The sequence below is a fragment of the Lemur catta genome, chromosome 25 (genome assembly GCF_020740605.2).
Source record: "Lemur catta isolate mLemCat1 chromosome 25, mLemCat1.pri, whole genome shotgun sequence".
In the NCBI taxonomy this organism is placed as follows: Eukaryota; Metazoa; Chordata; class Mammalia; order Primates; family Lemuridae; genus Lemur; species Lemur catta.
Genome location: NC_059152.1, coordinates 2,952,286 through 2,970,904, shown reverse-complemented (window position 1 = coordinate 2,970,904; position 18,619 = coordinate 2,952,286). Strand labels below are relative to the sequence as shown.

Sequence of the window (18,619 nt, the reverse complement as noted above, 5' to 3'; positions counted from 1 at the left end):
GGATACTTGGGTTATTTCCACTTTTTGGCTATTGCGAACACACTGCCACGGAATATTCATGTACAAGTTTTTGTGTGGACCCATGCTTGCCTTTCTCTTGAGTATTTGAGTTTTCAGTCTATGCTTGTGTCCGGGTGTGGTGGCTCACGCCTGCAGTCCCCGCTTTGGGGGCCTGAGGAGGGAAAATCACTTGAGCCCAGGAGTTCGAGGCTGCAGTGGGCTGTGATCACACCAGGGCTCTCCAGCCTGGGTGACAGAGTGAGACCCTGTCTCTAAAAAAATAAATTAAAAAAACTATACTTGTATTCCTTTGAAAATACTTTAATTAAAAAATTAGAACTATTTTAATTGAAAATTAGAATGTTGATGGTATATAGATGATGAGACTGAATAAATCCTATTCTCTAACTTGAACACATTACCTTTAAAATCTGAAAAACAATTAAGATAAAAAATGCGCTGTTGAATTTTCATAACACCAGTTTAAACTATTCTGCCATTTGAGAAAGCAGAAACCTAGACTGTGCTTATAGGTATTTGTTGACATTTTGCTGTCATGTTTTAAAGCTAATTATGTTGTTACACTGTGTCTTGAAAATGTCACCAACCTTCAGCAAATTTATAATTGTCTTGGGCCTTCTATGCTAGGGCAAGTAAGAAGCTATCCCCTATATAAGAAAAAAGTAAGAAACAAAGTAACATTCTTTATTTAGAAATAAAAACAAATTAAGATGAGAACACACCCACAACCTTGGTAGAAGAGGGCAGCAGAGAAGACCATGAACTTGAGTCAGCTAAAGTTTTGTTTTATAAACCTCAATAATGATCCCTCGTGAGAGTTGGCAATTAAAATGTCTGCTTCCATGATACCTGCAGTGCTTGTAAAAATATTTCCTTGGATTTGTCTCCACAGAACCAGAGAAATTCAACATCTTATTTAGCTACGACATGATCTTGTAATCATACGAACATTTTGGTATGGAAAACTAACATTCTCCTAAAATAGAGTTGCTAATAACTTCCATTTGGAGAAGGGGTCCCGAATGAAAAAGTACGGCTCCTCCAAGAAGGGACTCGAGAGCACATACCTGGTATTCTTGATGTTTCTCCTGCTTCTCGATTGCTTGAAAGAGCTCCTCGCACACATTTGGAATAATGCCCTTGTTGGCACCAAACCCAATCATGGAATAGCTTTTCCCAGAGCCAGTTTGGCCATAGGCCAGGAGAGTAGCGTTATAGCCTTGCCAAGCGCTGTCCAGAATGCCCCTGCCAAGGTCATGGAAAACATCTCTCTGGAAAGAAGATCCGCAGGTGTCACGTTCGGCCCAGGCCAGTGGCATGTACAGTTACGCTTCCTGACTTTTCTCAGAACTCTTAAAATCTAATGTCCTGGTTTCGGTAAGTTCCACCTTCCTATCACAAGTTTGAAACACAACTCAGCTGCTCGCTTAGAAACAGTTGGGGAAACTGGAAAGCAAAAATGGGTTTGTCAGTGTGGAAAATACTGACCCTTTACATGCATGGATCCTATTACCAGATATATTTTGAACTGGCTAGTATCCATCCATAATGAATTTGTGTATTATACAGCCCTGCCAAAAACATGGGTTAGGTCTTTAAAATTACGCACCTAGACAAAAAAGTTATTGGCACCAAGGTACAGAGACCAAAGTGCTCTCTACTTCTTTATTCCTTAAACCAAATATAAAAGCATCACAAAATCCCCACACTAAGTTTAGCTAGTGAGGGCTGGTGAGCTCTCTTCCTTTTGTCATGAGACCTAGTGGTTCTGAAGCGTTTCTTCAACACACACAGACACATAGAATCGCACCCCCCCCTCTTTTTTTTTTTAAAGTGGAAGAAAGAGATGCTCATGCCCATAGTTGCTTGAAAGAGAGGGCACGTGACCCGGCTCCTTTTATTATCCAGGGCCATGGCCAAGTTTCAGTTTCACTGATTGTTCACTATTGTTTTAGTGTTGTACATTTCATTAGTTACTTTTTCTTTTTCTTATTTTTTTTAATTGTTTCAGCATATTGTGGGAGTACAAAAGTTTAGGTTATGTATGTTGCCCTTACTCCCCCCCCCATTTTTCTTTTTTCTTCTTCTGCTTGTTTTGTATTCCATTGGCTCTTGTTTTTCTAAATTCTTAGGTAGAAGCTTAGAATATTGATTTGAGATTGTTCTTCTCTGATAAAAACTTTAATGCTATAAAATTTCCTCTAAGCCCGATTTTAGGTGCATCCCACACAGATTTTGATAGGTCTTTGGATTTTCGTTCAGTTCAAAATATTTTCTAATTTCCCTTAGGGTTTCTTCCTTGACCAATGGATTATTTAGAAGTCTGTTATTTTCCAAATACTTGTGAATTTTCTAAGTATCTTTGTTATTCCTTTCTAGTTTAATTCCATTGTGGTCAGAGAACATACTTTGTACGACCTCAGTCATTTTATATTTATTGAGACGAGTTTTATGATCTGGAATATGATATGATCTATTGTGATGAAAGTTCCACGTCTGCCTGAAAAGGACATGCAGTGTCAGGGTCGGGTGTGGAATGGTGGGTGTGTTCTGTGATAGGACCGTCAATTAGGTTGATAGTGTTTGTTCTGGTCTTCTATAATCTTACTGATTGTTATTTATTTGTTTTATCAACTACTGAGATAGGAGTGTTAAAATCACTAAACACAATTACAGATTTGTCTAATTCTCTTGCCATTTCTATCAGTTTTTGCTACGTGTTCTTTAAAATTCAGTTATTAGGTGCATACCCATTTAGGCTGATTATGTCTTAACGAAGTGATACCTTTACCGTCATGTAATGTTCCTTGTGCTGAGGCCTACTCCATGTGGTGTGAATATAGCTTCTCTGGTTTCCTATTTCTTAGTATGCACAAGATATCTATTTATTTATTTTTAAAACTTTTTTTTGGTAGACAGAGATAGTTGGATCCTGGTTTTCTTTTTTCCTATCTAATCTGATAATCTTTGCCTTTTAATGGGCATGTTCAGACTATTTATATTTAATGTAATAATTGATATGGTTGGCATTAAATCTACTATGTTGCTATGTGTATTCTACTTATTCCATGTCCTCTTTGTTTCTTTTCCTGCTCTTTTCCTGCCATGCTGGGGATTGAGAATGTTTCCTAATTCCACTTCCTTACAATTGACTCATTAGTTAGCTATATTTATTTTGTTGATTTATTTATTTTTGACTGCTGTGGGGCAGCAGTTCTTTAAGTGCATTCCAGGGTTCCTGAGATACTTTCAGGGGGGTTGTAAAGTGAGCATTACTTTTGTGATAATATTAATGTTTGTCTTTTTCACTCTCACTCTCTCACGAGTAGAGCTGGCCAGGGGCTACATGACGTGTGATTTTCTAAGAGATTATACGCAGGGCAGAGAATCCAGCTGTCGTTTATGAAGCCAGACAAGACAGAGATTTGGAAATATGTTAAACAATGCCATTCTCTTCAGTATTGGATAACAAAATCATTTTTTTCATAAAAATGTTACATTATGTATGTTAACTAGTAATGGACATTTAATATGCTTTGATTAATATATATTTAAAATCCCTCAGTGTACTGGTATCCCAGGGACTGCAGTAACAAAGTACCACAAATTGTGTGGCTTAGAACAACAGAAATTTATTCTCTCAATTGGTGTTGGGAGAGTTGGTTCCTCCTGGAGGCTCTCAGGGAAAATCTGTTCCATGTCTCTCTCGTGGCTTGTGGCAGCTGTTGGCATTGCTGGACTTCGCAACTGCATCACTCCGATCTCTGCCTTCACGTGGGGCTCTGCTTACATGTCTCTGTCACTTAGTTCTGCGTTGACGGACACCAGTCATATTGGCTTAAAGGCCTATCGCATGCCAGGATGTTCTCACTTTTATTAATTACATGTGCAAGGACACTCTGCAAATAAGGTCACGTTGTGAGGTTCTGGGAAGGACATGAATTTGGGGGAACAATATTTGACCCAATACACTCTGTTTTAATTCCTAACACAGTGAATAATGATAGATATAACCTATATAACCCTCTTTTGGGGCCCTCAAGCATTTAAAAATTTTATAAAGAAGGCTTGGACCAAAAAGGTTGAGAACCTATGTTTTAGGGTTACAGTGTAGCTCTTTCATTTAAAAGATTTATCTTCATCTGGGAGGCTGAGGCGGGTGGGTCGCTCAAGGTCAGGAGTTCGAGACCAGCCTGAGCAAGAGCGAGACCCCCGTCTCTACTAAAAAAAGTAGAAAGAAATTATCTGGCCAACTAAAATATATATAGAAAAAATTAGCCGGGCATGGTGGCGCATGCCTGTAGTCTCAGCTACTTGGGAGGCTGAGGCAGGAGGATCGCTTAAGCCCAGGAGTTTGAGGTTGCTGTGAGCTAGGCGGATGCCACGGCACTCACTCTAGCCAGGGCAACAAAGCAACACTGTGTCTCAAAAAAAAAAAAAAAAAAATTTATCTTCAAATGATATCACTTTTCATATAGTATAAAATTTTAATTTTTTTCTACAATCCACACACCATGAAATAGTGTTTAAGACTTTAAAACAATGTACTTCCTTCACTGCTCTTTTTTTGGTGTTATTTCTATATGTTATAAACCCTAAAACACATTATTTTTGCTTTGACAATCAATGACATTTTAAAGAGATTCAAAATTAGAAAAATATCATTGGTTTGGTTTGGAATTCTAGGTTGAGAATTTCTTTCAGTTTTTACAGATATCTCTCCATTGTCTTACGGTTTGCATTGTTCCAACAGTATATGTGCTGCTGTCCTTGTTGTTCCTCAGTCTTTTCTCTTTTGTTGTTTTTAAGATTTTTCAGTTTATCACTGGCCTACAGCTAATTTGTTTCCTTTTAATAGAATTAGGGCATACGAGTTGAATTCTGTTACATGATATATTATATAGTGGTGAAGTCTGGGCTTTTGTACCCATCACCTGCATAGTGTAGATTGTACCCCATAGGTGACTTTTTACCCCTCCCCCCCACTGCCTTCCTCTGCTTTGAGTCTCCAATGTAGCAATTTAATTAAAATGGGACTTACTGTGATTTTCCTCATCTTTATCCATTACATTACTCTTTACTTAGGACTCATTATGCTGCTTGGATCTGTGCGTTTCTAGTTTCTACCAAATTTGGAAAAATTTTAGCCATCATTTATTTCTTCGTGTATTTTATGCCCCTCCTTACTCTTTCTGTGACTTAATTACATGTATGCTTGAGATTGTGCCACAGGTCACTGAGGCTCTGTTCGTAACCTCCCCCAGCTTTTTCTGACTGTTTCTCTTTTCTCCCTACTTGTCGTTCAACACTCAGCCTAAGCACCATAGCCTTTATAAAAGCACTCCCCAAATACCCTCTGTCCAGACTGAAGTATCTGTCTCACCTTTGTACCTTATTGTATCCCACACGTATTCTTATCATAGAACATGTGACATTTGAATGAGCTTATTTGCTTGTTTTCTCAAACCAAATTGAAAGCAACTTTAAGGCAGAACAGCGCATGGCATATGATAAATGTTCAGTAAAACAGAAGTTCTCAAATGCTAGGTGCCTAACAAGATTTGCTTATTATGCTTAGCGCAAAGAGGCCAAAAAAAAAAAAAAAAAAAAAAAAAAAACGGACTTGACTGCCCTTCTTTTTTAAAGTACGTCAATACATTGGCGAGTCAACTGATTTGAGTGTCCAAAAATTACTTAACAGCTGCATTTTTTTGGACCTTGTGTTCAGCATGAAAAAGGAATAAATGTAAAGTCAAACTCATATTGAAGCATATATTTATCCTTGCATAAAAAATTATTGTATCATTATACTATGAACATGTCATCAAACAAAAACAAAACCAAACCCCCAAAAATCTGGCATTGAAATTGTGTTTTGAAACAGTTTACCTGGCCTGCAAATTTACTACTAGGATCAGCGGAAATAAGGACACCATCTTTATCCTTTTGAAATCCACTGTGAGACCAGTATGCCAGGTCAAATGTAAACGTCTTCACATGCTCTGGGTTCTTAGGGTCCTGAATAGTGGTGGTAGTTCTGGAATGCATGGAAATCACACATTTGCTCCCAGAATTCTTCTCTCTCTATGGTCAAATTACAAATTCGGAGTCAATCATTACAGTTTTTCTTTGTTACTCGAGTTGTCTTGCATGTCTTTACATGTAAGAAATTAAGCCAGGAACAGTTTGTTCTGTAATTGTCGTTTCTCTCAGCAGCTGTTACAACAAGTTGTTCCTACACTCCTCAGAATGTGTGAAAGCCTTGTCTCTAGTCATTAATTTTCTGAGAATATCTGGCTCTCTAACACACAGCTATGCTATTAGCAGTAACTACAGCAGTGGAGAGAACTGACTTGCAGCATAACTATCCTATTCTCCAGTGAAACTAGTGAAAAATTATCAATGAGAATAAAAACAACCATTTAAAAGCTCGGCAAATGGACCCAAGGGCAAATATCAAGGGAAGAAACATCTATGTAAGAAAATACACCAGCATTTGGTCCTAAAAGGAAGAGCCCGTGGTATTTGAAGCAAGACTATTCCCTTTCTATCCACTGCCAGGCGCTGTGGCCCATTCAAGGGCAGTTGGCCATTGCATTTTGCTCTGTCCCGCATGTCCTTATCCAAATTTTACTGATCGCTTACAGTCATCTCAAACGCTTCTATCTAGATCTAGGAAGCCTTCAAGATCTATCCGGGCAGAATTAATTATACCTGATCTTTCTCTGGGTATATTATTTACCTTACAGCTATGACGGTAACTAGCTTACTCAATAGAAGATTATTTAGTAAACTGAATTGTGCAAGACACTGTATGCTGGCCGGGCGCGGTGGCTCACGCCTGTAATCCTAGCTCTGGGAGGCTGAGGCGGGTGGATCGCTCGAGGTCAGGAGTTCGAGACCAGCCTGAGCAAGAGTGAGACCCCGTCTCTACTAAAAAAATAGAAAGAAATTATCTGGCCAACTAAAAATATATATACAAAAAAATTAGCCGGGCATGGTGGTTCATGCCTGTAGTCCCAGCTACTCGGGAGGCTGAGGCAGTAGGATCGCTTAAGCCCAGGAGTTTGAGGTTGCTGTGAGCTAGGCTGATGCCACGGCACTCACTCTAGCCCGGGTAACAAAGTGAGACTCTGTCTCAAAAAAAAAAAAAAAAAAAAAAAAAAAAAAGACACTGTATGCTGCCAGAGAACGAAGGCTTTTCTGCTGTGTTCTCAGTATCTAGTGCAGTGTCTGCAGTAGACGGTTAAGAGTTTGCACTGTTCAGAATGACCTTAAAATTTAACCAATGCATCGATAAAGTTACACAGCTGCTAACAAGGTCCAAGAATGAGTACAATTCATGTGTTATCCTAAAATGTTGTAGCAACACATTTTAATGAGCAGTGGTTTTCTTTAAAGCTATATAAATAATTTATACATAAGTACATACATTCACTTAAAATATATAAAGTTCATTTAAAGCTGTCAACTTGTTTGCTTATGAGCTGCTTTTATGGGGGAAAATACATCTATTAAGAACAGGCACCACATATCTGTATGCACCAAATTGCATCGGTTCAAAAAATTATTAACGTGACAGTACATTTCTCATCAATTTTTTTATTGTGCTACTTGTGCAAAGGAATGAAATTGTTCACTAAATTATGTTTAGAGCTTTAAATTATTCATGTAACAAGTTCATATAAATAAGTTTAATATTCCATAAATGACAAGCAGCTTAAATACAAGTTCGATAACTATCATTAAAAAATCAAAGTCCAATTCAACAAGGCAACGTGACATCATCACTAACCTGACTAAAAGGCCGCACTCGCACTGCTACCTTCACACCGTCGATACTTGGCATAGGCATTTTCATCACTTTCCCGTTATCCATATTGTTATTTAGTAGAAAAATAATGCAGAAAAAGCCCACTGCTTATACTTCACATTAAAACATTAAAAGCTTAGCCAACAGAAGCAGCTTGATTCTAGATGATCAATTATTGAGGGTCCATTCATTACACACTATCAATTACCTGTTATAAATTATTTTACAACACTTATTTATTGATGAACGTTACAGCCCACATCAAGTAGCATCACTTAATTGCGCAGTTGTACTGCAGAGAACAGGGTGTTTTTGTTTTTCTTTTGCCACATCTACTCACACTCTCCCCATCCTCAATAATCTGTGCCTGAGGTCCTGTGATTGCTTGTCAGTTTTAAAACCTGAATATTAAGGTATCTCTGTGATTCAGTAGCAAGCTCTTTCAAGCAATGTTATAATAAAATTTGTACAGATTCCCATCCTATGAATATTAAGCACACACAAGGTGCACTGAATAGCCATAAAACAGATTTATTTAACATTTCCCTTCCTTCTAAAACCCATTTATGAGGTTGCTAGTGAGCAGTGAACCGGTCAATCTAACCTGGATAATTAGTCTCTGAATAATTAAGAGACTTTAGAGATAAATCCCCTTTAAGATTGCTGAACAAGAAATGCCAACGTTATAGTTAACCGATGCATTACTTCAAAAATTACTCATTTGAGGTAGATTACACAAAATTTGTGAAACTACATGTCAATAATTCAATTTCAACATAGCAACAGCTCAAAACAAAAAAATACATTTTATGATTAGAAATCTTAATCACAGAATGAAAGTGCATAAATTATAAAATGGCAATTTTAGAGAAAGAAAATGGGATCAATGCCTACCAGCATATAAAAACCATTAAAACAGAAATCCCCTTTCAAAAATCTAACAGACACAAACTATTGTGGAGTATACACTTTATTTAACATTGCAATAATAAGCCATATTTACATATTATATAAATGTATGAAGTCTTAATATAAAATAGAAAAAACTGCCTGCACTAAAAGAATCACACTCCATATGGAGTTACTTTACTTATTTAAGACCTCCTGTTTACAAAAATTTACAATAATTTATATAAATTATTTTCTTCCAAATTCAATGACTTTTAATAATCCACACTATTCTGATGACTTTACAAATAGGGGTACATTAAAAACTTTAAAAACAATTACAGCATTTTTCTGCGCAAAACTTGCTTTGGAAAGGAAGACAGTTTCTTTCTGTTCCTTCCAAGAGCCTTTCCTGTTACTTCTGCAGTTTTTCTTGGTTTGCTCTTCACGGCCTCAACTGGGCTTGCCAAGGGAGAAATCAGTTTAATTTCTATCGGAGGAGGTGACCAAGAACTTTCTTTTTCTATGTTTCTGAAAAAAAGATATAATCAAGTAAGAACAAACACATTATAAAATATAACTGACTTCCCCACATTTTCCAAGAAACCTTAGGCATTACCTGGCTTAATGCTTTGATTTTATAAAAGAGGTAATGGTTTCGAGAGAAGTCAAGCTTTAAGTCATATAAGCTAATGAGAGGCAGAGTTAAGGTTTCACTTAAGGGAATTTGTCCTTATTGATTTGGATATTTAAAAACAATAATCGTTGAATTTTCCTTTAAGTGTTTTGTGTGTATTACTCTTGTTGGACTATAAGGATGGGTCGAGCACTAGCAGGCAATCCAGGGCACGAGAGCTCAGCAGGCTCAGGCTGCATATCAGAAATGGCAATTCTCAAAAACCAGCAATTATCAAATACGTATAATTTCACAAACATGAGTTTTCCAAATATATGCAAAGCCAATTTATATGTAAACAGTGATATTAATTATGGTCAATAGTGTCTTTAAAATAAGGTAACAAGGATTCACTTGTACTTTTATTAAATTCAACCATGCCTAAGCGCACAGCATGAACAAAAAATATTGTGTAACAAATATATCTGAAATGGAGTAATTTTCCCATGGATACAGTTTTATTACTGCATAGTAATTTATTACTGCATATAGTAAAATAACAGCAAGATTTCTAAGTATTTTTTTTTTATGACTAGTTACCTATCTTTACCAATAAAATGGTGAACCATCCCACTTCCCCCCCCCACCCACTGCAAGATGAGAAAGATGCGCTGGATAGGGTAAACTGCCCCCACCCAACCACCCTTCTTTAAAAAGGATGAATGGGCTTTCATGCTGTATGGAGAAATCCACCTTCAGCAGTAAAATCTAACAGTGTGCCCTGCCAGTGCTTGTAAATGTCCCTAAGAATTACCCTTTTCTGATGAGCTTAATTTCCCTTTTAAAAGTAAGTCTTCTCAAATCTAATTTTGAGGAACAGACGGATAAAAACTATATAGAAAAGGTCATACCTGCTTGCTTCTTTTGTTTTTGCAGTCCTCATTCTTTTTGCTTTTTGCTTTCCCTCAGTTTCTACTGCTTTAGAATCATCTTCCTATGGGTTAAAATTTTAAAAAGATGTATCTTAAGTAATTAAACATTTAAGTCTAAACTTAAAGGCTCTATCCTGAGTCAAGGAAGACAATAGCCAAACACTGCTAATGAATTCAAACTAAGTCTGAAATTGACTCCTTTTCTTATATTTTTTAGTAAAAACCTTAGTCATGTTGGACTGCTCTTGATTCCTCATTTTTACAATTCGGCTGATCGCCAAATCGTAGTCAGTTTTATTTTTGAATGTTTCCACTGTCCACCGCCCTTCTGTTCTCAGTGTCCGTGTGCAGACGCCACTCGGCGGGGGGGGGGGACCTGAAGCCTTCTGATTTTAAGATTGTTCTTTTTTATGCCCCAAAGGAGGCAAGAAAAGCTTGATCTTTCTCTGCTGCACCCCTTTTAATAAAAGGACTTGTGCTGTAAAATTTGGATTCAGTCAGGACCTAGAAGGCCACAGGTCCCACACCCCTGTGACTTTGTGAACATCCCCCTCCACCCACCATTGCTGTGCTTCCGGGCCTTTGCATCTGGTGTTTTCTCTGCCAGGAATGCCTGTCTCCTCTACCTTCTGCCTATGGCAGTATTTGGGTGTAAATAATTCTTATCATGATGTGAAACAATCATTGGTTTTTGTTCAATTAAACTATTAGTGCCTAAAAGACAAGGAATTTGCCTGAATTATTTTTGTGCAAGCCTTTGTCCTTGCACAGTAATTGACTCATGGCAGATAATTCAATACACGTTTATGAATTAATGTTTATAAATACAAGGGACTCATAACCCCTGACCTGTTCTTATTTTAGGGTTATGTGCAATTAGGGGACAGAATCTGAAATACAGTCTTTCCAAGGGTGTTCTGTGAACAACACCCAGAGGTTCGAGGACCTACATCTCAAATAAACTCATCCAGGTAATTCTGATGGGTACTGGAATTTAAAACTCTTCCCTTAACAGATAATTTAAACTGTAACTGCCAGTAATATGTCATCAGTAACATACCACAGATCTTTCTGAAAGATAGGGTCATTCAAAGGTGTAGCCAAGATAATTTTGAGCTTTTGGTATAAAGGGTTATCTTTAAAGAAATTTATTTAGGAAATACTTGCTTGAAAAAGTAAATAGGATTTAAAATTATTAAAAATTTAGATAAAATTGATTTTATTTAGCAAAACATTTGTTGAAATAAAAAGCATGTTTTAACAAACATACAAATAAAATCACGCATTCCTTACCAGTTCATCCACAAGCTTGGATGTACTAGATGTTTTTTTCCGCCTGGTCCTCAAAGCAGGAGGTGAGGAGACAAACTGAGAACATGGATCTGAAACGAATTCTTTCAGCTGTGCAGGAGTCTCTATTTTTTTAGCTAAAGTTGACAAAAACAAAACAAAATGCTGTACCAATATATTTATATACATATCAAAACAAAAACTCGGAACAAATGATGTACTTTAGAAAGATGCAAACATCCCCAAACATGGAAACCATTAGTATCCCAACCTAATTATCCACGTTAGGACAGAAATGAGAGGAAAAATCCCAGCATCATTTGGGTAAACCAAATGTTCAGGAATATTTAATCTTTCAAACTAAAATGTGCTACAATATAAAGACAGACCTTGAAAGTAAGTACAAAACTGTATTAGTCCATTAGTTTTAATCCTTACTGTTCTTCATTCTGCAGAGAGAAGAGCATTAATCCCTTATGTCATATAACCTGAGTTAGTCTGCAGCATAATTCCTACTATCCCAGAGACAATGTTTTTATTTACAAAGTAAATTTTTATTTTCAAAGAAGAGACTCAACCCTTCTTTCCACCCAGGTCATTCTGAGCTACTTATTCCAGTCAAGCGGAACAACAGAAAAATTCATTTTACAAAAGGGAAAAGTAAACATAGAAAGTAATAATATAGAAAAAAGGCTGATAGGAAGATATTCCGTAAATAAATAAAAATGGTTTAATTAAGAATTGGCTTAAAATATGCAATTAATGCTGGGTGGTGGCTCATGCCTGTAATCCTACCACGTGTTGGAGGATTGCTTGAGGCCTGCAGTTTGAGACCAGCCTGGGCAACATAAGGAGACCCTGTCTCTACAAAAAATGAAGGAAGGAAAAAAAAAAAAAAAAAAAAGGCTGGGTGTGGTGGTATGCACACGTAGTCCCAGCTACTTGGCAGGCTGGGAAGACTGCTGGGGCCCAGGAGTTCAAGGCTACAGTGGGCAACGATTATACCACTGTACTCTAGCCTGGGTGACAGAGCAAGACCTTGTCTCTAAAAAATGAAAAAATAAAAATAAATAGATTAAATTGCAGGTATGTGACTTAACTAGCTGTGAGACCAAAGGTGAGTTACTTAAATCTCTCAGTTCAATAAATAGGATTAGTAATGGCACCCATCTGAAAGTGCTTTATAGATGTTTGCAACCACTATTATTTCAATAATTTAGAAACCTTTGAAAGAAAATTCTCAAATTGTAGTTCAATGTTATTTCACCTATCAAAATAGTCAAGAGTCCTATCAAATGTCAAATTCTGCTTTTAAAGCACATGATTCCTAACAAAAGAAAAAAAAATAGGGGTGAGGTCAGAAATACAAGTCACCTCTGCTCCCAACTTGTAAATGGCAGAAAAAGCAATGACTATTGATAGTAATGGTCCCCACCATTTTGGTGTTAAAAAAAATGCACAAAACTATATTCTATGAAAATACATTTCATACCTCTTTCTAGGCTACCCAGAGGAACAGCTTCTTTGGCTTTTCATAGAGCAGTTCATAATCTTCACCTAAGCTTTTCCCCTCCATTTCAAAGGGATAAAGAAGGAATATACTATCATATGCAAAAATGTTTAGCCTCTACCATTTCTTCCATATGCTTCTATTACAGCACAGATGAGACTTACTCCTCACCCATCCCTCTAAGTTTCCTGAGGGTAAGTTTTGATGGCCAGTGTGGGTTAAGGATCATGGAGTTCAAAAGGCCTAGGTTAAAACCCAGTACTGGGCTGATAAATCGCTCTCTGGAAAAAGCAGCTCTGTTTTATAGCATTTGCCGATTTCTGAGTTCTAAATGTTCCTATTGTGGCCAAACTCAAACCTTGGCTGGCTCACAAGATTCTTGAATATTTAACAATTGGCTCTTAACAGCTAGCAGGAGTTGGCTCCATGACAACACTCACTACGACCTGGGTGATGTGAGTGCTCAGCCTCACTTACCTTCAATTGCCTCAATATGGAAAGAAGGAAGTAATAATACCTACACGTCACTGGGTTGTATAATAGTAGGAATCAAATTTATTGACTATATCTGGCATAACTTCAGACATATAGCAAGGCTCTCGTTCATAAATATTTGCTGTTGTATAATAGAAATTGGACAAAATTCCATGAAGTGTAAAGCTTCACGTTCATTTAGTGAGTAAAATACAACTAAATAAAATTCTAAGATACCTGTTTCTTTGACAGGTTTCAATAAAATAGAAAACCACCTTTAGCCTTCCAATCACATAACAGTATTTCTGAATCCACTCTTCTCTGTACCTCCCATCCCTACCTAAAGAAGTTCCAAAAATACAATTTAAATAGGCACAAAGTACAGAAAGTATTCAGAGTATAGAAACCACAATCTAAGGGCAAAGGAAGAAAGAAAACTGCATCCTGTCGTGGTAACTGCTATTAAAGTACTGGGTACCACACTGACAAGAACCCCGTGAGGTGCCATCACCACCTTCATTCTAAGGATGAGGAAACCAGGCTCGGAAAAGCTAAATGATTCCTGCCCAGCAGTTAAGTGGAAGGAACGAGATACGATTCCCAAGTTTCTTATCAGCCCCAGTCCCGTCATCTAATACTAGAGAAGGTGCCTATTTCTAATACCAGAAAAACCTGAAAACCAGTCAAATATCTAACAGGACAATGTTTAAGCAACCTGTGGCACATTATCGAGATGAAATGCTACACGTGGACTCTATCAATATGAAAAAATAACAGAAACAAGAACTACAAAATCATTACACTTATGTTTTGAAGAATAAGGGTATCTGAAAATGCTCATGAAGTGGGAGAAAAATGTAGGATATATACATAAACCACAGGGTATTGTTTTTTATTAAAAAAAAAACTACATACATGACTAGAAGGATATGCAAGAAAATGTGAATAGCGATTAGTGGTTCCTAGATGGCTAGATTATATATTTCTGTTTTCTAAGGCAAGTATTTTTTTAATAAAAATTGTACATAAATGACAACTATGTTAAGATGACAAAGATCAGAATTACTGAGCTATATGCTGTATCAAAATAACCCTCAATTTTTGTGTTTACTACACTTCTCCAGGTACTAAAGAAAGTATAAAAGTTATGTTAATGATATTCTTCTTCTGTCACTCACTGCTGTGTTTTTCATTTTAACTTTAATATAGCAGCTTAATAAAGGTAACATAAAAAAGTTAGCTAAAATCTCACATATTTTGTCATTTCATTATCCTCCATGCGAAATACAGGTGTTAACTTTGCTAACAACATGAAGAGACTGAATTAGACAATACTACCAAAATCAAAGACCTAATAAAAAAATTCTTGTCGGGAGGATCTCGTACAACTATAAATCATTTTTAGGACAAGTGAAAATTGTACAGGGAGGGTTGCTTTTCTGCACTTAGGCTGCAGCAATGTAACAAAAGATTCCATAAGCAGGATATTTTAAGCGGTTTCGGCATAGTGAATGCTAATAGAAAACGTCACAGATTTTTCAACAGCTTCTCTTTCTTTTGGCTTATGTCAAGTCAGGAAGCAACTATATAGGGGGTTCACTAATGCATTAAAAATTCATGACAGTTTTTAAAAGTTTAAATAAACAAAATAACAAAGTCCTTTATTTACAAGGCCCTGAATTGCTTTGCTGAAATTCAAATTTTAAACTGTAACTTATCTTTACAAAGAGTTTCTCTAATGGGATGTATTCAGCTATACCAGTGTCTTAACCTTTTTTTCATTATTGACTTTTTAGACATTTTTAAAGCACTCCCCCATTGCAATTGTTTTTTCCCATGAAATTTTACTGTCACAGATACACTGTTACCTGTGTACTATATGTATATATGTGCTTTACATTGATACATAAAAAGAGTAAGATATTTTCACCTTTTGGGAGAGAGATCACTCCCATTGGGAAGGTATAATTTATACCAACAAAACAATACAATCATTAGCCCATCAGTGACAATGAGGGATGAGGACATGCAGTCGTGCCAGTTTGTGGGCAATGGTGAATGTGGATTTAAATAATTTCTGTATCCTAATCAATAAAAAGCCACTGATGTTTCCGTCTAAAACAATTTGGGGTTGTGGAAGTCACTAGGGTGTGAGCCAAACAGTAGTAGTACTTAGGAGATTAAAAATGCCGATTCTATTTGGGGAGAAATCAAAATTAAAAGTCACTTACGATACAAAGGCAGAAGAGAAACTGTACTATTTAAAAAAATAAAATCCATATCAAGTGAATTATAGAATTTACAAAGTCATATTGAACCATATTAGATTCTTAAATCTCAAACTTTGAAACATGAAATCTTTAATTTTACTACTAAAAGACCAAGTTTAGTTTTCTGGGATTTTGTTTTGGAGGGGAAAAATCCCCTGTAATTACAAATCATTTTTAGGACAAATAATCAATTAGTGCTTTCAAACAATTAAATTTTAGCTAGACTCTGAATGAGATAGAAGAGAAGGAAAAGTACCTTTTTCTTTCCTTGGAATTTTTGAGACAGGAGGAGAAAGTAGAAATGGCTCATTTGTTGGCTCGGAAAGGTCTGGCAACATGATGGCCTTGCTAGATCTAGTCCTTGTGCTACGGGATGACTTACTAAAAGCAGGTGTAGCAAGCAAACTTTCTCCTTGGTAATTTGGTTCTTCGGGTGTCACTTCACCTACGCGTTCTTCTGATACCGGGTGTAATGAATGTTTTTGGCTTTGATTTTCAGTCCGTTTTGTAAGCTTTTTCTTAGAACTCCTCACCACAGCAAGTTCCTCATTTGGCACTAAAACAGATTTTTCTAAAGCTGGTTTTCCAACATCAATATTCTTACTTTTAGCTGGGGTGTTTCTTGTAGATCTCCTCTGGATGCTGAGAGCTTCTCTCTTCTTAGGACTTCTCTCTCCCTTAACAGCCTCAGATCCTACATCTTCAGATGGATTTATTTTTCTTGGTCTACCACGTTTCTTAGGCGTGGCAGGTGTACCAAATTCTGCTTGAAGAGTTAACTGGGATGAATCAAGTTTGCAGTCTTTCGTCACATCTGATGGGCTAACCTCTCTCTTTCTGCCCCTACTCCTACATTGAATAGGCAGTTGCTGGTCACTGGATTTTGCATCTTGTTTATATCCTTTATTTTCAGATGCATCTAAATTAGCACTTCTCAGTTTTCTGATGGTTCTGCTAGGACTTGCTACTTTACTAACTTTCAGATCATTTATAATATCAATGCTTTCCTCATTTTCTACAGATTTTTTAATTCTTTTAGGAGTCTTTTTTGTAACAGATGAGAGCTTAACTTCTTTTTTAAAAGAAGTTTCTTCAGTTGTTGGTTCCAACTGCTGAGATGATTTTAACTTTTTAAATTCTCTACCTGTAGTGACCTGTAATTCTTGTTCCACAGAATTAATACTTTCTAACGTATCTTGATTAATTTCTCTCTTTCTTCGTCCTCTTCTAGGAGTAATAGAATTTTGAGGTATTTGCTGGTTCTGAGATACTCCTTCAACATCAGGGCAGGGGCTCTCGGAAGCCTCAGAAACTTTTGTTTTCCTACTTTTCTTCGTAACCGATAGCCGCAGCATCTTAGGAGTAGCAACATCTGCTGACTCTTCCTGTTGTGCTGATTTGATACTCAGATTCTGGACACGCCGTCCTCTTGTGCGAGTTCTGGAAGAAACCATGTCATCCACCTGGCTGACATTCATTGTCATTGTATTTGTTTCTTGAACAGTTTTAGGTGTAGATCTGACTACCTTGGTGGAACTCATTACCTTTTGGCTAATTAAAGGTATATTTTCATGAATGGTCTGTTCCATTGTATCTGAAGTAATCTCTTTACTTCTTGTGTCTTTAATTACATCTAATAAATTTTCCGCAATTGCTACTTTAATTGGTTCAGGCACATACGGTAAAGTCTCTACCTTTTGGGACTCTTGGTCACTGGTTGTGATAGATGGCAAATTTGCAACATGTCCATGATTATCATTTTCCCCACAGGACACAAGTTTTTCCTCAGTTGCTGTGTTAACTGCTTTAGGTAACACATCAGATGATGCAGAATCACCTGGCTCAACTTCTCCTTCTTCACCTTCCAATATCAAGGTAAAGTTGCTCTGAGCCACAAAAAGTTCCCCATCCACTTCAGCAATGTCACATTCAGCAGAGTCTTTATTTTCAGGCAAGTCACAAAACTGTTGCTCAATAGTATCAAGATTACATTGAAGCTTAAGAGTTCCTGAGGGATATAATTCATTAAATGAAAGATTCCTAGCCTCTTCTCCTGAATCTTGAGCTTCAAGCTTTTCAAGTCCAATCACCTAAAAATAAAGAGACTGGTTAAAGAATTTTAATATATATTTTAACAAATCACATAGGTTTTTAATGACCATCTCACCCTTGGTGTGTGCATTTTTAAACATAAACTACATTTAATATGGCATATACTTATGGGTTTACGTTATAAAATATTCACTTAGGCAATCAGACTTTCCCATTCAGTCAAAATAATTAGATAGAAAAAGATTTTGAGATTATGACTAAAATTAAACTAGAAATTCCACATTTCCCTGGCTAAAAAGACAATCTTAACAAAATCTTAAAAATTATTATGATGCTAATAGTTGTGAGAAGCATTAAGGACTTATTCTATTCTCACCCAAGAAAAAAAATTAACCGGAGAAAAAGAAACAACCCCCATACTGTGTTGTAATGTTAATCCCCAAATTACCTAACTATCCACACTTTTCTAAACAGCATGATCCCCAGAAGGTTGAAGAACAAGTCACCTACATAAGCTCCCTTGGGCTAGACTCAATCCTCTTCCCTTTGCTGGGGCTGCATAAACCATGAAATTCCTAAGGCTTTCAAGTTCAGTACCTCTCCTGCAAGGGTTTGGTGGAAGAAGGAATGGTCCTTGCATTTACCTTTTGGTAAGGGAAGGGGAGAAAAAGGAGGAGGTAGAAAGTAACAGAGAGATCTCCTGACCAAGAAGGTAGAACATTACCACCCACCTAGACAATGACATTTTCCCAC

The 18,619-nt window shown here is 36.8% G+C and overlaps 2 protein-coding genes across 4 annotated transcripts in view; both read right to left on the bottom strand.

Moving 5' to 3' along the window:
- LOC123627416 (kinesin-like protein KIF28P) overlaps window positions 1-8,691 on the bottom strand; it is a 37,182-nt gene extending 28,491 nt beyond the window's left edge. Inside the window, exons 1-3 of the mRNA XM_045536953.1 lie at window positions 7,817-8,691; window positions 5,911-6,105; window positions 1,089-1,292 (exon numbers count right to left, since the gene is read on the bottom strand). Coding sequence (XP_045392909.1) covers window positions 1,089-1,292; window positions 5,911-6,105; window positions 7,817-7,900 — 483 coding nt within the window. The 5' untranslated portion in view covers window positions 7,901-8,691. The remainder of the gene's footprint in view (window positions 1-1,088; window positions 1,293-5,910; window positions 6,106-7,816) is intronic.
- A 97-nt stretch (window positions 8,692-8,788) lies between these two features.
- Window positions 8,789-18,619, bottom strand: part of AHCTF1 (AT-hook containing transcription factor 1) — a 69,320-nt gene continuing 59,489 nt past the window's right edge. For all 3 annotated transcript variants that reach the window (XM_045537152.1, XM_045537153.1, XM_045537151.1), the window contains 4 exons: window positions 16,071-17,904; window positions 11,564-11,697; window positions 10,250-10,332; window positions 8,789-9,253 (listed from right to left, as the gene is read on the bottom strand). In XM_045537152.1, coding sequence (XP_045393108.1) covers window positions 9,061-9,253; window positions 10,250-10,332; window positions 11,564-11,697; window positions 16,071-17,904 — 2,244 coding nt within the window. In that variant the 3' untranslated portion in view covers window positions 8,789-9,060. The remainder of the gene's footprint in view (window positions 9,254-10,249; window positions 10,333-11,563; window positions 11,698-16,070; window positions 17,905-18,619) is intronic.